The sequence below is a fragment of the Phyllobates terribilis genome, unplaced genomic scaffold (assembly GCF_046119375.1).
Source record: "Phyllobates terribilis strain yellow unplaced genomic scaffold, ASM4611937v1 Scaffold_9__5_contigs__length_417890890, whole genome shotgun sequence".
Lineage (NCBI taxonomy): Eukaryota > Metazoa > Chordata > Amphibia > Anura > Dendrobatidae > Phyllobates > Phyllobates terribilis.
The window spans coordinates 205,843,348-205,867,930 of NW_027362769.1; the positions used below are offsets into that span (position 1 = coordinate 205,843,348).

Here is a 24,583-nt window from a genome sequence, read left to right on the forward strand (position 1 = left end):
ACTTAAATTAGATGCGTTACCAGTAGTGTTGAGCGATACCTTCCAATATCGGGAAATATCAGATCGGATTGGATCGGACCGATACCCAAAAAATATCGGATATCGCCAATTCCGATACCGGAAACCAATGCAAGTCAATGGGACACAAATATCGGAATGAAAATAAACCCTTTCTTTCCTTGTAGGTTAATTCTACATGAAGGAAAACAACTAAGAATAATGTAGAATGTATTACATGAAAAGCCGGCAATTCAGCAGCGGCATACACCGGTACCCGACAATTTAGAACAGGAGGAATAGAGCATCACACATAGATTAGATAGATAGAAACATGTCAGTCACATATATAAGAAGTACAGTGACAGTGTTGCTTACTGTACTTGTCATTCAGTGTTAAAATAAAGGATTTATTAAAAAAAAATTGGAGTGGGGGTCCCCGTAATTTTAGTCTCTAGCGGAGGTTAAGCAGGCAGCTGGGGCAGATGTTTGAAGCCTGGGAAGGGGGTAATACCCACGGAGCTTCCCAGGCTACTAATATCAGCCCCCAGCTGAATACCTAGCCTTTACTAGCTATTAAAATGTGGGACCCCCTAAAAAATGACGTGGGGTCCCCCCTATTTTAATAGCTAGCAAAGGCTAGGCAGACAGCTGGGGGCTGATATTAATAGCCCAGGAAGGGTGCCATGAATATTGGCCCCCTCCCAGGCTAGAAACACCAGCCGTCAGCCGCCTCAGAAATGGCGCATCCATAGGATGCGCCAATTATGGCACTTAGACTCGCTCTTCCCACTGCCCTGTAGCGGTGGCAGTGGGGTAATAGGGCTGGGGTTGATGACAGCTTATAATGCCAGCTGACATCAAGCCCAGGTTAGTAATGGAGAGGCGTCTATAAGACACCCCCATTACTAACCCCATAGTGAAAGTTAAAAAAAAACACAAACATTCAGAATAAAGTCCTTTAATTGAAATAAACACACAATTCTTTAATGTTCTAAATTAAACCATACTTACCATCACGCCCATTCCAGCTGAAGCCAATGTCTTCTGCAATAAAAGTAAAATAATAAAGCAACCTCACCCTTATCTTTCCATGGTTCCCAGGATGGCTTCAGCTCTGCTACATTCACATGACAGGCTGGATCGCAGCTGAAAGCTGCCATCCAGCTTGCCATGCCGCAGACACTGAGAAGTGCAGGCATGCTTGCGCTCCTCAGTGTCTGGCTGTGACGGCATAAAGATGAGCCGAGGTCATGTCCAATGAACTCAGCTCACCTCATGCACGTCACTGACAGCGTGGGAAAATTCTCCTGCGCTCACCGCATGCGCAGGATAATTCTCTCATGCTCACCGCATGCGCAGTAGAACTCTCCCACGCTGTCAGTGACGTGCATGAGGTGAGCTGAGTTCATTGGACATGACCTCGGCTCATCTTTATGCCGTCACAGCCAGACACTGAGGAGCGCAAGCATGCCTGCGCTTCTCAGTGTCTGCGGCATGGCAAGCTGGATGGCAGCTTTCGGCTGCGATCCAGCCTGTCATGTGAATGTAGCAGAGCTGAAGCTGTCCTGGGAACCATGGAAAGGTAAGGATGAGGTTGCTTTATTATTTTACTTTTATTGCAGAAGACATTGGCTTCAGCTGGAATGGGCGTGATGGTAAGTATGGTTTAATTTAGAACAATAAAGAATTGTGTGTTTATTTCAATTAAAGGACTTTATTCTGGGTGTTTGTGTTTTTTTTTAACTTTCACTATGGGGTTAGTAATGGGGGTGTCTTATAGACGCCTCTCCATTACTAACCTGGGCTTGATGTCAGCTGGCATTATAAGCTGACATCAACCCCAGCCCTATTACCCCACTGCCACCGCTACAGGGCAGTGGGAAGAGCGAGGCTAAGTGCCATAATTGGCGCATCCTATGGATGCACCATTTCTGGGGCGGCTGACGGCTGGTGTTTCTAGCCTGGGAGGGGGCCAATATTCATGGCACCCTTCCTGGGCTATTAATATCAGCCCCCAGCTGTCTGCGTAGCCTTTGCTAGCTATTAAAATAGGGGGGACCCCACGTCATTTTTTTTTGGGTCCCCCATTTTAATAGCTAGTAAAGGCTAGGTATTCAGCTGGGGGCTGATATTAGTAGCCTGGGAAGGTCCGTGGGTATTACCCCCTTCCCAGGCTTCAAACATCTGACCCAGCCGTCTGCTTAACCTCTGCTAGAGACTAAAATTACGGGGAACCCCACGCCAATTTTTTTTTTTATAAATCCTTTTTTTAACACTAAATGACAAGTACAGTAATCAACGCTGTCACTGTACTTCTTATATATGTGACTGACATGTTTCTATCTATCTAATCTATGTGTGATGCTCTATTATTTCTATTCTAAATTGTCAGGTACCGATGCTGAATTGCCGGCCGGCTTTTTTAAAGAGACAGTGCATGAAAACACTATTATTTTTTTTAATAAATCCTTTAACACTAAATGACAAGTACAGTAAGCTGAGCGCTGCCATCCAGCTTGTCATCCTTCAGAAACACTGCAGAGCGCAGGCATTATGGGAACTTCTGATTCCGGTATTTGATATTCTAAAAGTATCGGAACTCAGTATCAGAACTCCGATACCGCGAATATCGGTCGATACACGATATTTCAGTATCGGAATGCTCAACACTAGTTACCAGTAAGTCACTGGATTTACCATATACATTAAACAATCTACAGAGCTCATGTGTATAATGACATTGGTGGTAATTTTAGTGTGTTTTTTTGATAATGATCACTATGGTGGTATTATTCAATTGCTATATGGTGGTAATATGTGGTCCGGTCATGGTTTTCAGGTATATATACCTGGCATGTAATATTATTGGTATATTGGTCTTGGTATAGTGGATCTTTCAGTATGGTAGTTATCCTCAGACACAAAGTGGTGATAATATATTGTCTTTGTTTAACTATATTTATTCCCTTTATGTGGTTTATTATTGGCATAAGTCTTTATAGGATCTAGAACGCTATATGGGTAGGGTACATCTGACCATCATGGCGGTGGGGGCCCACGCCCAAATTTTACACTGAGGCCCATAGGACTCTAGTAACACCACTGTAAGACTTAGGGCAGAGACACACTGCTGTATTTCTCGTGCGAGGATCGCATCGTAAACCTCGTACTGGCTGGCACTTCTCCTGACCTGAGCTTGACAGCTGCATAGAAATCCATCATACTGTCATGTTCAGGTCAGGGGAGGTGTCGGCCATCGCACGAGTTATACAGCAGTCTGTCTCTGCCCTTTCTGTGTCTTACCAATATGACTGTTTGTTAAATGAAACCTAACTGCTGATACATGCTTCCTGATCCACGGGCAGTATGATCTCAGCCAGGTATGTTTGACTCCAAAATGCTGAAACATTTCAGAGAAAAACATTCCTACTCTCTTCCCTGGAGTGACAGGTCTCTGGGTGTGTGTGTATATAGAGACCTATCTTGTTAGTGGACTGTATGCTGGGAAAAAATGATGAGAATTCTATAAAAACAGTGTAGTAGGTAGCCTAAAGTGTTTTGCCTACCTATAGTTGAGAGGTGGTATAGCATAGCCTGGAGAATCTCATAGAGCTAACTGACAGTGAATTGTATGATGTAATTGCTGTCACCATAAAGTGGTCTTGGGGCATCTTCAGCCTTAAGAAATGATAGCTTTTGGAACTTTGCATATCTAGGGTGATATAAGAGTGTTGTCAGTTATGGAAGTGTCAGCTCTAGGAGTTATGTGGCGCCACACATCAGACAAGAGAGGAGCCAAAGTGGTTTGGGATGTGGAAGACTTCATCCATGAGAGGGGATATAAGTTAGGTTGGGAGTGAGTGGATCTTCAACTATAGTGCACAGCATATAAAAAAAGATATACCAGCTCTCTTCCCTGGATAATTCAGTCCTGGAACATCAGTGGACTAATGGTTGTTGTTTGAGGGGCTAGTGCTCAGGGTATTGCGAGTGGGCCAGATGTGTGGAAATTATCTCTGTCCCTGGGAAGTCTGTAAGGTTAACTGTTGGCTGTTACCCAGTTTGTCTGTGCAGTTTGTCTCTGTGAAGTTAACATTGTTCCTTCCAGAATGAAAGTTGATATATGTGTGAAAGACTGTGGAGCAATCTACTAACACAACTTGCAAATACCAAATATATTGTGTCTTCCTATGGGACCTGTAACCATCCAGGATAATGTGCGGCTTAACTTGTATTCACCCAACAGGAATTTGAGTCACTGTTGTGTGAAAAAGTAATGGAGCATTTTTTCTTTAGTCCCTTCTTCTTTGAAATGGGGACCCACCACCAAACACCTTTTACATATACAGTAACTATAGGCTAAAATTATAAACTTTGGCTAACTTTGGTTAACTAATGGAGACCCACCACCGAACACCTTTTACATATAACTATAGGCTTAAATAACAGTCTTTGGCTAACTTTGGTTAACTAATGGTGTTAGTTTTAAACCTGTGCAAAATATTAAAGGGGTTGTCCAATATTCAAAGTTATTTTTAAAATATGCCATTTTAGTAGTCAAAATACCCCCATAAAGTCCCCAGAAGTGTTTTTTTTTCAGTATTTGTACTGTGCTTACCCTTCTCACACAGGTTGAAGCTGCAAGTTCTTTTCTTACATACAGCCCTTCCAGTTGTTGAGGCTTTCCCTGACTCTGGGAGCTTATTTGCCTAAGCTTTATCTACTCTGCCCCTGTTAGCTGTGTACAGCCATGCTCAGTGTTCTAATGTTGTTCCTCCTCTGTCCTCTGTCCCCTGCATTTGTGCTAGATTAAACAACCTCCTCTTGACCCAAGGCGCCTAACAAGGTAACATCAGCTGTGATGTCCCATTGATAGACCAGAGCAGAAAAGAAGGAAGTGCTCTGTTGACGAGATGTCACAGTAAGTTGCAACATGGCAGAGTGGATCAGTCATTAATTATTCCAAATTTGAAGAAAAAGGTAATGTGTCCCTACAATGCAATACATAGATTGAAAAAAAATATTAGTCCCCCAAATACCCTTAAAGTGTCACAAATCCCTTCATAATAGTGACTTTTGCAGAACCTCCATAACAGTGATAGACTCAGGACTTTTTGACATTCACCGCCTCAGTCTTCCAGAACAGGGACATCCACTAACCTCTATAGCAGTGATAATACATTACTCCATAAAATTGACAACCACGGACCTCATAATTATGACAGCCACAAAAGCCTTTATAACAGTGACAGTCCTCCACAAGATTCCACAAGTGGCAACGACAGCTTGCTATAAGTGGAAGCCGTAAATGACAATAGATGAAAACCTGACTATGAATGGTCCTCCTTAACACAGGTGATGAATAGGATAAAGGAATATTATTGGGGACAGCAGTAGACTCTTCTTATTTTTTTTGGACACTAACTAGAAGCACTATAGTGGGTCCACACCTGCAATATGGCCTGCTATGCACTGCCTGTTGTTAAGTACAATCTGTCTCTAGAAGCAGAGATGCTCTTTTCTGTTTGTCAAACCAAATACAGGCATAACACAGATAGAAGCCTTGCATTTACTTCAAGCAAACCATTAGACAATTGTGGAGCAAGGAATGCTAGGAATTGAGGGCAAAGGACTTTTCAACACTTATAGTACTAGGCTTGTGCTAATGAAGAGGAACTTAATAGAGATGACTGAATTGATTCAATGCAAATTGAATTCATATTGATTTTTTAGGAAATCGGTAAACCTGGAGAAATCAAACAATTTACAATTCGCTTTGCATGAGTAGCCTAAAATGGCCACACACATTTTATACATTGTAGAAAACTGCATCAGCCAAGGAAGCATCAGATGACCTCAAATGTGGTATCCCACAATGCCTTGCAGCTATCACAGAACATAGTATAACACAGCCATTCAAGAGGGACTATCATAGCCTGTATAAAAGCAGAAGCAGGGAATGCAGCAGCCACATAGTGGTGTATCTGGATCGTGAGAGGACGTAAGAGAGAGAAAAACAGGTATTTTGAAAGCAGCGTTTTTACTGCCAAGAGAGCAGGTTTTGGAGGCAGAAAATAAAACTCAGCAGAAATTTTGTGTGTGAGCATAGCCTTAGTGTCACAGTGACTACAGAACTGTAGATCTTTGAACAAAGATTAAATATTGGAATGTTAGGAAAACAGAATTTGCAGATTGAAGCCCATCACATCCCTCATCTTGTGAGCATTATAGCATAGCCGTGTCCTTGTGTAGGTTCACCAATTGCAAGCTGCTGATTAGAAGACACATTTCTATTATTTTCACAAAGCCTGGGGGATAAGTGACTACAGATAGTAGCGACTACACCAGTGATCAATGGCAACCAGGGAGCAACGTTAAACACTATATCTAATTAAGTAAGATTCCTTACATTGAAGGCGCCTAACAAAAGCCTTCCAGATTGTCATCATTGCACGACGTGTACATTTTCCGAGTTAACGTCTTCTGTGTTATTGCTCCGAAACCCTGTTCTGCAAGTTTTCAGTGATGTATCCCAATCAGCTAATTGCATTAAATGGCTATGAGCTAGGTATATGAGCACATGTATGTTATGGATAACACTTGCAAGTGTACATCCAACGAGTGTATCAATGACACCGCTGGTGTTACATCATTTATCTGCCCTTGGAAGCTCTCATTTTATCGCTTACATGTCCCACTTTTAGCCCCAGATTAGAAAGCTCTCAGGATTTTATTTTGTTTGGTTCAGCAAAATTCAACACATGTAATCTTGGCATTGTACATATTGCTTCATACTGTAAAATGATTGCTTTGGACATCTGATCACCCTCGTGCAATAAACTGCAAGAAATAAATATGAAGTCTTTTAGAATTAGATGTTGCACCATCTGTGTCTATAATTGATGTCTATCTATCTATCTATCTATCTATCTATCTATCTATCTATCTATCTTCTATTTACCATCTATCTATTTTCTATTTATCTACAATGGATATGAAAAGTCTACACACCTCTGTTAAAATGACAAGTTTTTATCATGCAAAAAAATTCATACCAAAAATAATCATTTCAGAACTTTTTTCATTTTTACTGTCACTTATAATCTGTACAATTTAATTGAGAAATAGAGATTGTTGTCACATGCAATAAACAACCAGCACTTGCCAGAAAATCCTGCAGCTCCTTTAATGTTGCTGTCTCCTGAACCAATTTTCATATTCATCAAGACTTTGTAGTCTTTTCATCAAGTTTTTAGAACTCCTAGATCTAGGTAATGTTACTGTTGTGCCAAAATTAAGCAATTTCTTGATAACCATATTCACAGTTTTACATGCTATATCTAATGCCTGGAATTTTTTTTGTTCCTTTCTCCTTACAACTCCTAACTTACAACAATGAGGTCCCTTTGCTGTGTTGTAAGCTGTTTATGGTTTTCGATGTAAAATTCAACAAAGAAAATGTCAGAAAAATCCTACCGCTAAACATTATATGGGGTTTTTCAGCATCACTGTAAATGATGGGAGCTTTGTAGTGACTATTATTTATCATGAGTTTAAATGTGATAGGCTAATTCTGAACACAATCACACCCCCAATTATAATTGTGTTCATGCTTATGCAACCAAATTATTTTAATTTTGCTATTTCCACCTCAAAATTATTTTTCAATGGATTTGTACAGATTATGTTAGAACCTTGCTGTTAGGTTTTTTTTCCTTTGCTGGTCACATGACCTTGTTGGCCTATTTAATCCTGCTCCGCCCTTCTGGCTTTGCTGGACTTCATTGTATATCTACTTTCTAGCTAGCCTGTGCTCTGTATCTAACTCTGTTAGTTTGCTTGGTCTACGGACCTCTATGTTCTATCTATTTTGTTTGTTCGTCTGTCTGCTACTATTTCTGTTAGGAGGTGTCCCATATTCCTCCCAGTCCTTAGTACTTGTAGGGATTCCCTCCCCACATCTATAGGTCTCCGTACAGACTAGATTAGGACTTTATCAGGTCTGATCGCAGGATCAGGTTCCCTGTTACATCGTAGGGATTCAGCTGAGTCTTATAGTAGGGACAGATCTCCTCTCTTTCCTTAGCTTTGGTAGCAGAACATAACAGTAAGTCAAGCCTGCAAATTCTCTAAGGAAAGATTTTTTTTGTTCCATCATGGTGTCGGTTCAGGATTTGGCTAAACACCTGCAGGGACTCTCTCTGGAAGTGGCCGAGCTCCGTCAGCACATGAGTAACTGTCCTGGAGCATATTTCTTGGAGCCTAAGGTATGTTTGCCGGATTTATTTTTTGGTGAACATCGAGAATTTTTTTCATTTAAAAATGCTTGCTTATTGTATTTTCGTTTGAGACCCAAGTCCTCTGGGGATGAATCCCAGCGCGTAGGGTTCATAATGTCACTTTTGCGCAAAGAGCCTCAGGAGTGGGCCTTTTCTTTGCAACCTAGTGATACATGCTTCAGATCAGTGGATAGTTTTTTTTCTGCCTTGGGACTATTATATGATGATCCTGACCGTGTGGCATCAGCTGAGACTGAGTTGAGACGTTTAAAACAAGGATCAGGTAATGTGGAAAAATATTGTACTTATTTTCGTCGTTGGTCCACTCAAACAGGGTGGAACGATTCTGCTCTGAAAAGTCTATTTCTTGCTGGGCTCAGTGAAAGGGTTAAAGACCTGCTAATTGCTTATCCTACACCTGAGGATTTGCAACAGGCTATGCAATTAGCTATACGGGTGGATAGGAGACTGCGTGCAAGGGTTAATGAGAGCAAATCCTCTGCTATGTCAGTTTCTGGTTATGATAATGTGTGTACTAACAGTGGTGAACCGATGGAGATTGGATCGGTGGCACCTCCCTCTCAAGAAAAAGACCGTCGTTTTTCGGAAGGCTTGTGTTTCTATTGCGGAAAATCTGGTCATTTGATTAAAGGCTGTGAGCTTCGTATGAAGAAAGAAAAAAAAATGGTCAGTCACGCCCGTATTGCCTGTTTAAATTCCAAGGGTATATTTTTAGCTGCTTCCACGATTGCTCAGGAAAAATTAATGGAATTTCGGGTGTTTGTTGATTGCGGGTCTACACTGAATGTAATTGATGGGGGATTCATGGAAAAACTCAATTTAAAACCTGAACCTTTATCATCCCCCATTGCTGTGGTTTCTGTGGATGGCTCCCCTTTGAAGAATATTACTCTCAAGGTCAGTGAATTTCCTCTCACTATTAATGGTGTTCACCATGAGAAATTGGATTTGGTAGTGTTGAATAACTTGCCTTCTCCAGTAATATTGGGTTTGCCCTGGTTAAAATTTCACAATCCTGTACTGGATTGGTCTACCAGTGAAATTAAATCCTGGAGCCATAAATGTTATGACAAGTGTTGTAACGGGCGTATTGCAGCTTTGGATAGGGGAGAATTGCCTGTTCCTATTCAGGATTTTTGGAGAGTTTTTTCTGAGAAAGAATCGCAGGTTTTGCCTCCCCATAGAGACTATGATTGTTCTATTGAATTTGTCCCTGGAGCGACTCTTCCTAAAAGTCGTTTATTTAACCTTACTATTCCTGAGAGGAAGGCTTTGGAGGAATACATACAGACAAGTTTGGCCGCCGGTCACATTAGGCCCTCTAAGTCTCCTGTGGCGGTTGGATTTTTTTTTGTAAAAAAAAAGGACGGCGGTTTACGTCCTTGTCTGGATTTTCGTGAGATTAACAAAATTACGGTACGCAATCCTTACCCACTGCCATTGATTCCTGATCTGTTTAACCAGTTATTGGGGGCCAAGTGGTTCTCTAAAATTGACCTTAAGGGGGCATACAATCTGTTGCGCATGAAGGAGGGTGATGAATGGAAGACTGCTTTTAACACTCCTGTGGGTCATTTTGAGAATCTGGTTATGCCTTTTGGTCTTACTAATGCTCCTGCATTTTTTCAGAATCTGATTAATGACATCCTTAGACCTTTGATCGGTAAAAATGTGGTTGTGTATTTGGATGACATTTTGATTTATTCACCAGATCTGGAGTCTCATTGGCGGAGCGTGCGTGAGGTATTACAGTTATTAATGGACAATTCGCTTTTTGCTAAGCTGGAGAAATGTGAGTTCGCTGTACAGAGAATTAGTTTTTTGGGCTACATTATCTCCAGCAAAGGTTTTGAGATGGATCCGGTTAAGGTTCAGGCTGTGCAGGAATGGCCTAGGCCTATTGGTTTGAAATCGATACAGAGGTTTTTGGGTTTCGCCAATTACTATAGAAAATTCATAAAAAAATTTTCTAGTATTGTCAAACCTCTGACTGATCTCACCAGGAAAGGTGCTGATGCGGTTCAGTGGTCTTCTGAGGCCATTGAAGCTTTTGTGTATCTCAAGGAGAGGTTCACCTCTGCTCCCATCCTTATGCAGCCTGATGTTACTAGGCCGTTTTTGGTTGAGGTTGATGCTTCCTCTGTGGGGGTTGGCGCAGTATTGTCTCAGGATAACGGGGATGGATTACATCCCTGTGCCTTTTTTTCAAAAAAATTTTCGGAGACTGAATTGAATTATGATATTGGTAATCGGGAATTATTGGCTATTAAACTCGCATTTGAACACTGGCGCCACTTCTTGGAGGGTGCGGAATTTCCCGTTCAGGTTCTTACGGATCATAAAAATCTGATATATCTTGATGCTGCCAAGCGCCTGAATGCCCGTCAGGCTAGGTGGGCACTGTTTTTCTCGCAGTTTAATTTCTCCGTTACTTACATCCCTGGTACTAAGAATGTTAAGGCGGATGCCTTGTCTCGCAGTTTTTCTCCCATAGTCGGTGCTGAGAAAGAGGAAAACATTTTACAAGAAGGTGTTGTGATAGCTGCTTTAGACTCCGTTTTGGAAGATGAGATTCTTAAAGCTCAGGAGAATGCCCCATCTAACACTCCTCATGGGAGGTTGTTTGTGCCTGGGACCTTTAGGAGAGATTTGTTTGTTGAGTGTCACGAATCTCGGTTGGCAGGTCATCCCGGAATCTCTGAGACCAAGAGACTGGTGGGTCGCAGTTTTTGGTGGCCTGGATGGCAGAAGGAAGTCATTAAGTGGGTGCGCCAATGTACTATATGTGCTAGATCTAAGTCCTCACATACTCCTGCTGCGGGGTTGCTTTGTCCTTTGGAGGTCCCCAGTGCTCCTTGGACACATTTGGCTATGGACTTTATAACTGACCTTCCCCCCTCTGAGGGTTTTACTGTCATCTGGGTGGTCGTGGACCGTTTTAGCAAGATGTGTCACTTGGTTCCCTTCGTCAAACTGCCCTGCGCTAAAACTCTCGCTAAGGCCTTTGTCAAGGAAATTGTCAGACTTCATGGCGTTCCTACTGACATTGTTTCTGATAGGGGTCCTCAGTTCGTGGCTCGTTTTTGGCGTGCCTTTTGTGACAGGTTGGGAATTCATTTGTCGTTTTCGTCCGGATATCATCCTGAATCTAATGGCCAGACAGAAAGGAAAAACCAGGATGTTGAGCAGTTCTTGCGTTGTTTTGTGGCAGACAATCAAGAGGGGTGGTCTGAGTTTCTGCCACTTGCCGAATTTGCTCTTAACAATCATACATCTTCTTCTGCTGGTTGTTCGCCTTTTTTTTGTTGTTCTGGGAGACATCCGTCGTTTGGGTCGTTCTCCAAGTTGGGATCTGCCGTGCCTGAGGAGGAGAATTTTTCCGGTGATTTGGAAAGAGTTTGGACGGATGTGCGTGGTAATCTTCAGGAGACCAACAGAAAATCTAAAGACTACTTTGATAGGAAACGACAGGAGGTTTTGTTCGCTGTTGGTGACATGGTTTGGTTGTCCTCTAGGAATCTGCGGTTGAGGATTCCTTCTAAGAAATTGGGTCCCAAGTTTGTAGGGCCCTTTAAGGTGCTTCAGGTTGTCAACCAATCTGCTGTTAGGTTGGAGGTTCCTACCTCCTGGAGAATTAATCCGGTCTTTCATGTCTCTCTGTTAAAAAAAGCTGTTGTGTCGGATGGTGACGCCTCTGCCTCTGTTCCTCCGGTGGTGGAGGACGGGGAATATGAAATTTCTCGCATCCTTGACTCTAGACGGTATAGAGGTAGTTTGCAGTATCTTGTGGCCTGGAAAGGTTTCGGACCCGAGGATAACTCTTGGGTGAGGTCAGATGATGTTTCCGCGTCCAGACTTATCAGAGCGTTTCACAGGAGATTTCCTGATAAGCCTGGTCCTAGGGGATCCGGAGGATCCTCTTAGAAGGGGGGGTACTGTTAGAACCTTGCTGTTAGGTTTTTTTTCCTTTGCTGGTCACATGACCTTGTTGGCCTATTTAATCCTGCTCCGCCCTTCTGGCTTTGCTGGACTTCATTGTTTATCTACTTCCTAGCTAGCCTGTGCTCTGTATCTAACTCTGTTAGTTTGCTTGGTCTACGGACCTCTATGTTCTATCTATTTTGTTTGTTCGTCTGTCTGCTACTATTTCTGTTAGGAGGTGTCCCATATTCCTCCCAGTCCTTAGTACTTGTAGGGATTCCCTCCCCACATCTATAGGTCTCCGTACAGACTAGATTAGGACTTTATCAGGTCTGATCGCAGGATCAGGTTCCCTGTTACATCGTAGGGATTCAGCTGAGTCTTATAGTAGGGACAGATCTCCTCTCTTTCCTTAGCTTTGGTAGCAGAACATAACAGATTAAGGGTGATATTAAAAGGTATAAAAACTTCTGAAAGGGTACTTAATTAAAGCTATTTTGATCAAAAAAGCATAACAGTCATCTCACCACCACAAGGTGTACCTATCGCACCATTCTGATGGGTACACCATGTTGTGGTGGGATGGCTTTTATGCTTTTTTGATCAAAATAGCGTTAACTAAGTACCCTATTTTATTTGCATGTACTGTTACTATTTACTATAGCAAACAAAGAAAAAAAGCCGACATCAGAGACTGGTTAATGCTGGAGCAAAGAAATCCTGTTCAGGACGGGTGGATTACACTATGATTGCAGTGAACTCGGGTTCTCACCATGAAAAAAGTGCCAATAGCATGATCCTTCAAAAACAGAAAAAGGTGACACTCATCGTCCTCTTTAAAAAGTCTTTATTTTATGTCCTTAAAACATACAGCAGGAGAATTATGTGGAAGCTGGATGGACGATGGCCGTTTTGAGCTGACCACGCTTCAACGGGTCCTATGATAAGACACATTGAAGCGCGGTCAGTGCGAAATGGCCCTTGTCTGTCCAGCTTCTACATAATTCTCCTGCTGTATAGTCTAAGGACATGAGTGCTACCTTTTTTCTATTTTTGAAGACTGTTACTATTTACTTATTTATTTGCTGTAGGATACATACTCAATTTTGTTTTTTCCTTGGGTTTTGTCTGTGAAGTGGCCACAGTGTGAACGTGCTTTTACATTTTGCTCTTATATCAGCTTATAGTCCGGCTCATTATTTTGGTTTTGCTGTAATTTCTTGTACTTTTTTTTACAAATAGGACGTGGCTCCTTTTTGAGCTAAGTATTTCATCTATATAGCTTCCCATGGATGGGTGTCTCAGTCTGGACCCAGTCCTGCTCTGCCCTTATTCACATTGAGGTCGTTTAACACAAGGCAAGGCTAATTTCTTTGGTTTTGCAATTATTCCTCTTGGTACCATTTTTTTTATATGACCTAGTATTTTAACAGGGGTGTGTAGACTTTTAATATCCAATGTATTTATATCTAAATATTACAGATAAGGAAAATGTTTGGCAATTTAAATTTGTCAGCTTTGGCAAATTTAAAAAAAAAATGATTCTAAGCAAATTGATTTGTAGTGAACCTCAAATACTTAGTCACCAGCTAGGGGATACATTAGGGTTACAAAAAGGAGGAGTTGGAGCGCCATTGCATTTACTAGGATTAGATGGCCAAACCCTGCAGCTAGGCAGGGATAGATAATTTGGAATCTTACAGGGTGATGTCCAGTTTATTACATGGTCCACCTGATCACCTTCTCTGTGTCTGTGCATGTTGGACCTTTTATTTATATATCTTCTACACAGTTTACATGTTCTTGCAGATCATTTACCATTTTACAGTGTAGTAAGAATAACTCCTCAGTGAGTCTTCACTTACAGTATTTTGTAATTATGGGTCAGTATATCGGGTTCTCTTTCAATGTAAAAAAAATCAAAAATATTTTTTATAGGGATTTTTTTTTTCTAAACCCAAGAGCTTACAATTTATAGGACAGTGAATGAAAGGACCCTGCTGACCATAAGATCTTACACCCTTCAAAAGAGAGAACCCCATTGACCATAAGAGCTTACACTCTACAGGAGAGAAAGAGATAGGACTTCACTGACCATAAGAACTTACAATCTATAGGACAGAGAAAGAGAGGACCCTGCTGACTATAAGATCTTACACACTTCAAAAGAGAGAGGACCCCATTGACCATAAGAGCTTGCACTCTACAGGAGAGAAAGAAATAGGATCTCACTGACCATAAGAGCTTACAATCTATAGGACAGACAATGAGAGGACTCTGCTGACAATAATATCTTACATACTTCAAAAGAGAGAGGACCCCAATGATCATAATAGCTTACACTCTACAGGAGAGAGAGATAGGACCCCATTGACCATAAGAGCTTACACTCTACAGGATAGAGAGAGATAGGACCCCACAGACCATAAGAACTTACACTCTACAGGAGAGAGAGCGATAGAACCCCATAGACCATAAGAACTTACAACCTATAGGACACTGCTGATCATAAGATTTTACACACTTCAAAAGAGATAGGACCTCACTGACCATAAGAGCTTCCAATCTATAGGACAGAGAATAAGAGGACCCTGCTGACCATAAGGTCTTAGACATTTCAAAAGAAAGAGGACTCCATTGACCATAAGAGCTTACATTCTACAGGAGAGAGAAAAATAGAACCTCACAGACCAAAAAGCTTACAATCTATAGGACAGAGAAAGCGAGGGCCCTGCTGACCATAAGAGCTTACATTCTACTAGAGAGACTTACCCAGTGACTCTGGAGCTGGAGAACGACTCTCACATACAAACTGTGCCCCGCTGATCTGTGATGGCCCAGGTACTGACCACCACTGTATAAGGTATGATAATCTGTAAGATGTGATAGCTGCCGGGTGTTATAGGGAGGCCTGTGCACCAATACAAAATGACATTTTCTCACTCTCTGATGCTTCTGCGTTGTGGGAAATGGTGCCTGGCAAGTTTTTTTGCCAATTGTGAATCGAATCTCAGAATCAAAATTCAACTCAAACTTTATCCTCTGTGGATCAATCCGCTCATCTCTACTAGTAGCTGTATTATTTAACAGAAGTAGTACTACAATTTTTGCAGAACCACACCTACGGTATGTGTGTTGCATGTGGCTTATTCAAAGTGAATGAGAATGGATGGGCTATGCAAATAATGTAGGATGTAGAGTCTGGTTAGGTTATTAATGAAACATTGGGTACAATTGTCTCCGAGAGGGACCCTAGAAGAAAGTGTCTGGCGCTGCATAATTAGCATAGTTTGTCTCGCTTAACTTTTACTTTTACTTGCAGGTTCAGGAATTCTTTCCTCTAATGGATGTCATTACTTAGCTGTGCAAAAGATGTGAAGAGGCAATTTCCGAATCATAAAAAGGGTCTGTTCTGATATTTGCATATTTTGATTCACATAGTCTAAAACATGTCATTCATTCTTGTTGAGTGGAGTTTCCTCTTCATCAGTATTCTGCCAGCACCCTATGTTCAAAAACTTTCTTCCTGTCAGTTTTGACAGACTGTATGCAGTTTGACAGACAGGAGTGCAAGAGCAAAGAGACAAAGGCCCTTCCTAATTCTTGTAATCCATCTCTGCTTCTCTGCTGCTAAAGTAAAATTAAACTTGACAACAGGCAGTGGACAGAATGTTAGAACGGTGACACCACAATGGCCGACTCTTTGTAGTGTAAAACAACATTTTTTATGTAACGTGATTTGCAGACTGTTTACTACAGTGTCTATTATATGAGATCACATTGTTTGAAAATGCAGTGACCATCAGAGGCAGGAAGAAGAAAGAATAATATCAGTAATAATGGATGAATATGGAATCTCACACAGAGAAATTTCAGTGTCAGGAACTAATACTACGCATGGATAAAACTAACCAGTCTGTGCATAGCAAATTCTTAGGATGAGAGTCAAAGCAACCAGATATTTTACATACAATGACGTCCTTCATATTGTAGATCACGAGCCAATGGTCCAAACAATAATAAAAGATGCATAATTGTGAATCATTAAAGGGTTAACTCAAAAAGAATCTCCTCCCAACATGGAGAATATATCACTTAAAGGAGTTAAACAACTCTTTTATATCTACCGTACCATTAGTTAGTCATCTACCCCAATTACATTAGGCCTACATGGTGTATGAAGATTTATTTCTTATGTTTTCTTATATTGCGCCTATATATTCCTCAGAGCTTTACAGACATCATCATCACTGTCCCCATTGGGGTTCACAATATAAATTCCCTATCAGTATTTCTTTGGGGTGTGGTAGGAAACTGGAGAAAACCCATGCCAAAATGAGAAGAAGTGGGTGGAATGAAACCGGAGCAAACCCATGCCAAAATGAGGAGAAGTGGGAGGAAACTGAATCAAACCCATGCCTAAATGAAGAGAAGTGCAGGGAAACTGGAGAAAACCCATGTCAAAATGAGGAGAATTGGGAGAAAAACTGAAGCAAACCCATGTCAAAATGAGATGTGGGTGGAAACCGGAGCAAACCCATGGCCGAATGAGGAGAACATAAAAACTCCTTCCAGATATTGTCCTTGGTGAGATTTGAACCCAGGACCCAAGTACGGTAAGGGAAAGGTTCTGACCACTGAGCCACATTGCTGCACCCAGCCATCCCAGATACCATGTTCTACCACCTGTAGACCATAGAAGAAAGGCCCACATTTCTAGAGACATGAAGTAACGGGACAAACACACCTAAGGTGACTATGAAGCAACTGCATTTATGTGGTTATTGCGTCAAGTATTTTTTGACTGGAAATAGTCAAGAGAAATCCAAGGTAAAAACCCATGTGAGAAGACATAATTGACCTGATGTGGTCCATCTAATTTCCTCAAGATTTTGGAGTTTACTGACTGAATCCCTGAGCAAAACATAACTAAGTATATCACTGAGATAGGGATAAACTTCAGACATTGTGTGTGAAATGATCAATATACTGTAAAACATGAGTGAGTACAAGGCAATCAGGAGCGTGCTCGCTGTAGATGCTATGGTTAAATTACTTCTCTATAGGATCTCTGCAAAACGTATCAAGGATGGTGTTTTCTTGACTTGTCTCCATAATCTCTTTCAGAGCAAGGAAGCAGAAAATTGAAAGGAGTAACGTGTGGGGCTTGATTTTTAATCTTCATGTCATGGCTGGTGCAGAAATTCATTTACCCCACTAATACATCAAGATATTAGCGTAAACTGTAATAACAACATCTCAAATCCGGAACCCCACTGTTCTCTTAGAGCTCATGTTTTTTACATTTAGATGCATAAAATTAATGGATATGTCTTTGTATGCACAGTATTGATAGATTATTATGCCTATCATGAATTATTGGCTCCCACTTGTGACTACCGGGGCCTCAGCATGTGGCACCCAACTGGCAGTAACTCCTTATACTATTGGTAGCAGAGATGTCATAGTGATACTAACCCATACCACTGAAAATTATCAATCTAACTGGGTTTTTGCAAATCGGGAGAAATAACTTGACCCATAATATTTTACTAATAAAGAACTTTTATGACCTATTAGTTGGATTTGTGGTGCCACAGATGTCATAGTGTTACTAAACCATATCACTGAAAATTATCAAAATTATCAAACTAGCAGTCATTTTGCAATTCGAGAGAAATACCTGACCCTGACCCATAATATTTTACTAATGAAAAACTTTTATGACCCATTAGTTGGATTTGTGTAGTTAGGCAACTAAGTTACGTTTTATAACTTGAAGACCAGATCTCCACCAAAATTGGAGTTGGGAGCCCCTTGATCTAGACTTGATGGTGATTGCTGCTTGCTATGTTGAGAAACCCCTTTTAAGGCTCATTTTTGAGAATCCTTTCTACCTCACAGATAAAAAGTTGCCTTTCATAACTTGAGGAGTGACCAGATCTCCACCAAAACTGGGGTTGGGAACCCCTTGATGCAAACTTAATAGTGGTTTCTGCCTGCTATGTTGAGAAACCCCTTTTCAGGTTCATTTTTGAGAATCCTTTCTACCTCGCAGATAAAAAGTTGCCTTTTATAACTCGAAGAGTGACCACATCTCCACCAAAACTGGATGATGGGAACCCCTTGTTCCAGATTTGATGGTGGTTTACTGCTTCTTATATTGTAAAATCCCTCTAAGGCTCATTTTTGAGAATCCTTTCTACCTCACAGATAAAAACATGCAAATAATATCGATTTATCCGATCAAATCTGAAAATGGTAGATGATGATATTTATTCGAAGAATTTCATGAAATGAATGATCTCTTTAGCATTTTTGTTCTCTAACCTCCTGTAGATGCAACTGTTCCTTGCAGATATTATCTATCACAGCACAAAGAGTTACTATGGATCTGAAACATACGTACCGGAGAAATATTTCCCCCCCCCCATATAAAAAAATCTAAAATATGCCCCTTACCTGGTAATCCTAGACAAAGCAAGAGACTGTAGTAGATAACGGGTACATATCCCAATCCACAGCCATACTTGTGAGACAGGAGAGAGCTGTTGTAGATATGATTGTGCTCCATTTACTTGCTTTTTCAAGGTTTCTTGGATTCTGTTCTTTCAAAGCATAAGTGAAAGAATCAGAAAGATGCCGGTCCCCCCTCTTAAAGAGAGCTGCTCTTCCAGCAGGCGGCTTTGTCCTTCAGAGCATCCCCGTATCCCAGGACTCCCTCCACCTGCTGCTCAATGTAATAATTAAGAGAAAGTGCAGTGGTTCTGCTGCAAGCTGCATGCTTCTTCACACTCGGGAGGAAAGAGCTGAGCAGTCCTTAGGAAGACCAATTTATAGAGTGAATTGTGGATGAGCGAGCAGTTCTGTGCGGTGGATATGAACATCGGTGGGGGAGAAGAGAGCGTGTGTGTGTGTGTGTGTGTGTGTGAGCTGTCAGAAGAAAGGCAGGAAAGCAGCCACCTCTGCACCAGTTGGAGAACAACTAGGTTCAAGTGGTGATAATGAATTTTCATGCTACCATCCCCCACTCATCTGTTCGCTGCTACTCAGAAATTTATGTCTGTAATTATTATAATATTCCCATGCCGGTGGAAATCAAATTAATTGGAAAATAATACAACCTTGTTTTAATAATATACGACGTATCAATAATTTATTTTTGTTATTATGTATGTACATTATCAATACTGGAGATTGAATGTGGATAATGTTAATATTCACCAGATCATTTTAGGCAAATAAGAGACAGTGCACTGAAAATGACTTTATTTTTCTTTTTTTTTTTTGCATCGTAGTCCAAAACTTTCTTTTCGCAAAAAATAAATCTAGAATCTCACAAAACAGAGTCAGAAATAATGAGTGCAGTGCTCGTTATGCTTTTTTTTCTCTTCTTTATTTATAAGAAATATTTTCTCTATTTTTTTTTACGAGAAAAGGTTATACTTTTTATCCATTTTATATTGCACCAACATATTCCTCAGTGTTTTACAACAATGGACGTCTCTCACATAATTCTCTAACCTGCAACAGAGCTCTATTTTTCCATATTATAGACGCACAAAAGAACAAAAGATAAATTGCTTATGAAAAAATTCTGACCTCTTAGTAATTATAATTATTTTGAATTAAATAATTATTTGGAATTAAGGAGTGAACTGGGGTAACTTCAGGTAAACATAAACACAATATACACACTTTATTCAGATGTCGCCCTGTATGGTTTAAAACCCATAACCCCACCGCTGCCGGGAAACAATGATACGCAATGAGCAACCATGACATTTGACAATCTGGAGAATTTGCTAGTCTGCCTTTTAGATGCTTTTTCCACAATATTGCTTAAGTTAAACCAACATATTCCACAGTGCTGTACAATAATGAGAACCATCACATTACCCTTATCTATGTTAAGGTCGGCTGACAGGTAAGGTTTTAATACTAGAGATAGGACCATCCCAATTGGGTCACCTTGTCGTGGTGGGATTGGTTTTACACTTTTTTGATCAAAATAATGTCAACTAAGTACCCTATTTTATTTACATGTACTATTATTATTGACTCATTTACTTACTACAGGGTATTTGCTCATTTTGTTTTTTTTTCTTGGGTTTTGTCTGAAATGGCCACAGTGAGAACGTTTTCCTACACAGTGCATGTATACCAACTTATTCTCCGGCTTATTTCTTTGGTTTTACCATCACATAAGTGTCGGCCCTCCTCACAATGGGGATCCTAATTTATTTTTTCAATTTTAGATGCACTCCGATTATTTTCATAGGAAACTAATTGACCTCTTTATGAATTTTTGGAGCTTGAAATTAAACTGTGGTTCCCACATGCCAACATATTGAGAATATGCAAACTTCATGTAAATGTTAACCTGTTTAGATTTGAAGGACCCCAGTGCTGCAACAAAACAACAATAGCCAATAAGCTACTGTACCATAGGACAGACCAGAACCTTTGCTAGTCTGCCTTTTAGACTTTTGCTGTTGCATCTCCATCATTAAGAGTTGACTCCTAATACACCCTTCGATTGTGCACCAAGGGTTTTCCCTGAAGTGTATTGTGCTTAAAACTACAACACAGTTCCATTCAGTTCTCTTAAACAATGGATGTCTGAGAATGATGAGGGAGAATTCTGCACAAGCGAACGCAAGGTCATGACGCACGTCATGAAGTTATGACGCCATGATCTTACTTGCGCTTGCAGAAGCGATATGAAGATGCATAGAGGACCGGACAGGTGAAACGGAGGAATTTTTAAAAAAATTCTTATCATTATGATGGTCTCTTTATGGTTTAGAAAAAATGGTGAACAGCGACTACCATTTAGCTGAATCCTTGCAAAAGCAAAATCGGATACAAATTGGTCATGTCAGAGATATTTTCCATGGATCACTCAGTCCGAGGAAAAATCAGACATGCGAATAGCCCCATAGACCATCATAGATGCGAGTGCTATCCGTGAATATCACGGATAGCACTCGTACGCAAGAAACGGACGTCTGAAAGAGGCCTTACATGGAGACCATGCATGGGTTGAGTCCAGTAGAGTGGGAGCTGTTGATAATTAGCACCTCTCTCAACATTTCAAAAATGTGACTGTGTGTAATGTGAATTTTATAGTTACTAAGTATTTTAGAAAACAATGTTATCGCCTCCGTATTGTGGGTGGAAAACAGAAAATACTAAATTTTCTAACATGGCATCTTATTAATTATGAAAATTTGCAACATATTATGACCATGTCTCATTTTTATGCAATGTTGGAAAGCATATTGTTTCCTCCATAGTACACCCCTGAGAGAGAATGTTTGTATAACACACTAAGCAAACTATCGAAAGCTTCTGTAATAAATATCTAAATTAATATGCATTACAGAGAGATTCTGGCGGCTCACCAACCAGTTAACCATATATTTATACCCAGCTTACAGGCATGAATTCTTAATATGTAGGGAAAATGCAGGCAACATTTATCTGCGTTGGAATATAGAGTTTACTCTGTAATTTTTCAGAGGAAATATGAATAAATGCAAAATGTGTGTGCTGATAGAAAATGGTAAAGAGGTAAATTTCATCATTCATCATTTTAGATCAAATTTGCACCAATGGCCTGCATGGGTAATGGTTGTTGGTGTGGCTTAGAGCAGGTAAGAGATGCTATGGCTAAAGTGAGGATGGCCAAAAACAACCCTCACTAAGCTTTAAGAAGTCCATACAGAATAATGGGCCCCACATAATCTTCCATACAGAATAATGGCTCCACATAGTCCTCCATACAGAATAATGGGCCCCACATAGTCCTCCATACATAATAATGGCCCCACATAGTCCTCCATACAGAATAATGGGCCCCACATAGTTCTCCATACAGAATAATGGGTCCCACATAGTCCTCCAAACATTATAATGGGCAGCACATAGTCCTCCATACAATATAATGGGCCCCACATAGTCCTCCATACAGTATAATGGCCCCACATAGTCTTCCATACAGAATAATGGGCCCCACATAGTCTTCCATACAGAATAATGGCTCCACATAGTCCTCCATACATAATATTGGCCCTACATAGTGCTCCATACAGAATAATGGCCCCACATAGTCCTCCATACAGAATAATGGGCCCCACATAGTGCTCCATACAGAATAATGGGCCCCACATAGTCCTCCATACAGAATAATGGGCCCACATAGTCCTCCATACAGAATAATGGCCCCAGTTAGGGGTGTCAGTTCTGGTATCGCAGGTCAAACATAACCACCCTGCGGGCCAGATTTGGCCCACGGGCCAGAATTTGACATATATGATCTAGAGGTAGTCTAAGATATACCTTCTTTCTCCTCATTGTTCTGGCTACTGCTTTCTCCCTCTCCATTAGAGCTTAGGCTCCTAGGATTGGCTACTGTCTATAGGCACATGCCCATCAGGAAGTCAGTGCTTTGAGAACTGATTTTATTTATAGCAAGGACAGAATATTTATGAAGCACTAAATTACCAATGAAAGAAAGAAGATTTTCATGCAAATGCCATATACAGTGGTGGCCAAAAGTATTGGCACCTCTGCAATTCTGTCAGATAATACTCAGTTTCTTCCTGAAAATGATTGCAATCACAAATTCTTTGGTATTATTATCTTCATTTAATTTGCTTGCAAGGAAAAAACACAAAAGAGAATGAAGCAAAAATCAAATCATTGATCATTTCACACAAAACTCCAAAAATGGGCCAGACAAAAGTATTGGCACCCTCAGCCTAATACTTGGTTGCACAACCTTTAGCCAAAATAACTGCGAACAACCGCTTCCGGTAACCATCAATGAGTTTCTTACAATGCTCTGCTGGAATTGTAGACCATTCTTCTTTGGCAAACTGCTCCAGGTCCCTGATATTTGAAGGGTGCCTTCTCCAAACTGCCATTTTGAGATTTCTCCACAGGTGTTCTATGGGATTCAGGTCTGGACTCATTGCTGGCCACCTTAGAAGTCTCCAGTGCTTTCTCTCAAACCATTTTATAGTGCTTTTGGAAGAATGTTTTGGGTCATTGTCCTGCTGGAAGTCCCATGACCTCTGAGGGAGACCCAGCTTTCTCACACTGGGCCCTACATTATGCTGCAAAATTTGTTGGTAGTCTTCAGACTTCATAATGCCATGCACACGGTCAACCAGTCCAGTGCCTGAGGCAGCAAAGCAACCCCAAAACATCAGAGAACCTCCGCCATGTTTGACTGTAGGGACCGTGTTCTTTTCTTTGAATGCCTCTTTTTTTTTCCTGTACACTCTATGTTGATGCTTTTTCCCAAAAAGCTCTACTTTTGTCTCATCTTACCAGAGAACATTCTTCCAAAACGTTTTAGGCTTTCTCAGGTAAGTTTTGGCAAACTCCAGCCTGGCTTTTTTATGTCTCGGGGTAAGAAGTGGGGTCTTCCTGGGTATCCTACCATACAGTCCCTTTTCATTCAGACGCTGACGGATAGTACGGGTTGACACTGTTGTACCCTCGGACTGCAGGGCAGCTTGAACTTGTTTGGATGTTAGTCGAGGTTCTTTATCCACCATCCGCACAATCTTGCGTTGAAATCTCTCGTCAATTTTTCTTTTCCGTCCACATCTAGGGAGGTTAGCCACAGTGCCAAGGGCTTTAAACTTCTTGATGACATTGCGCACGGATGACACAGGAACATTCAGGTCTTTGCAGATGGACTTGTAGCCTTGAGATTGCTCATGCTTCCTCACAATTTGGTTTCTCAAGTCCTCAGACAGTTCTTTGGTCTTTTTTCTTTTCTCCATGCTCAATGTGGTACACACAAGGACACAGGACAGAGGTTGAGTCAACTTTAATCCATGTTAACTGGCTGCAAGTGTGATTTAGTTATTGCCAACACCTGTTAGGTGCCACAGGTAAGTTACAGGTGCTGTTAATTACACGAATTAGAGAAGCATCACATGATTTTTCAAACAGTGCCAATACTTTTGTCAACCCCCTTTTTTAGGTTTGGTGTGGAATTGTATCCAATTTGGCTTTAGGACAATTCTTTTTGTGTTTTTTCATTGAAGACAAATTAAATGAAGATAATAATACCAAAGAATTTGTGATTGCAATAATTTTCAGGAAGAAACTGAGTATTATCTGACAGAATTGCAGGGGTGCCAATACTTTTGGCCACCACTGTATGTACTGAGGGGAGCGAGCCTTAAAAATGAGGATATTTTACTAAACCTAAGCATAATCTCCTCCTGCAGATGGTTTTAATGCCAGCATATAATTGAATTGCTATAGCCATATGCTATAGACTAGCCTCTAGTTGGTCAAATCACCTTTTTCCATGTACTAACAGTGAACACATTCTT

The 24,583-nt window shown here is 40.8% G+C and overlaps 1 protein-coding gene across 1 annotated transcript in view; it reads right to left on the minus strand.

Annotated features, from left to right (window-relative positions):
- The window catches only part of GPR139 (G protein-coupled receptor 139), a 174,630-nt gene extending 155,428 nt beyond the window's left edge, over nucleotides 1-19,202 (minus strand). The window contains exon 1 of the mRNA XM_073645724.1: nucleotides 18,684-19,202. Within this exon, the coding sequence (XP_073501825.1) occupies nucleotides 18,684-18,795 (112 nt within the window). The 5' untranslated portion in view covers nucleotides 18,796-19,202. The remainder of the gene's footprint in view (nucleotides 1-18,683) is intronic.
- Between the last annotated feature and the right edge of the window lie 5,381 nt (nucleotides 19,203-24,583).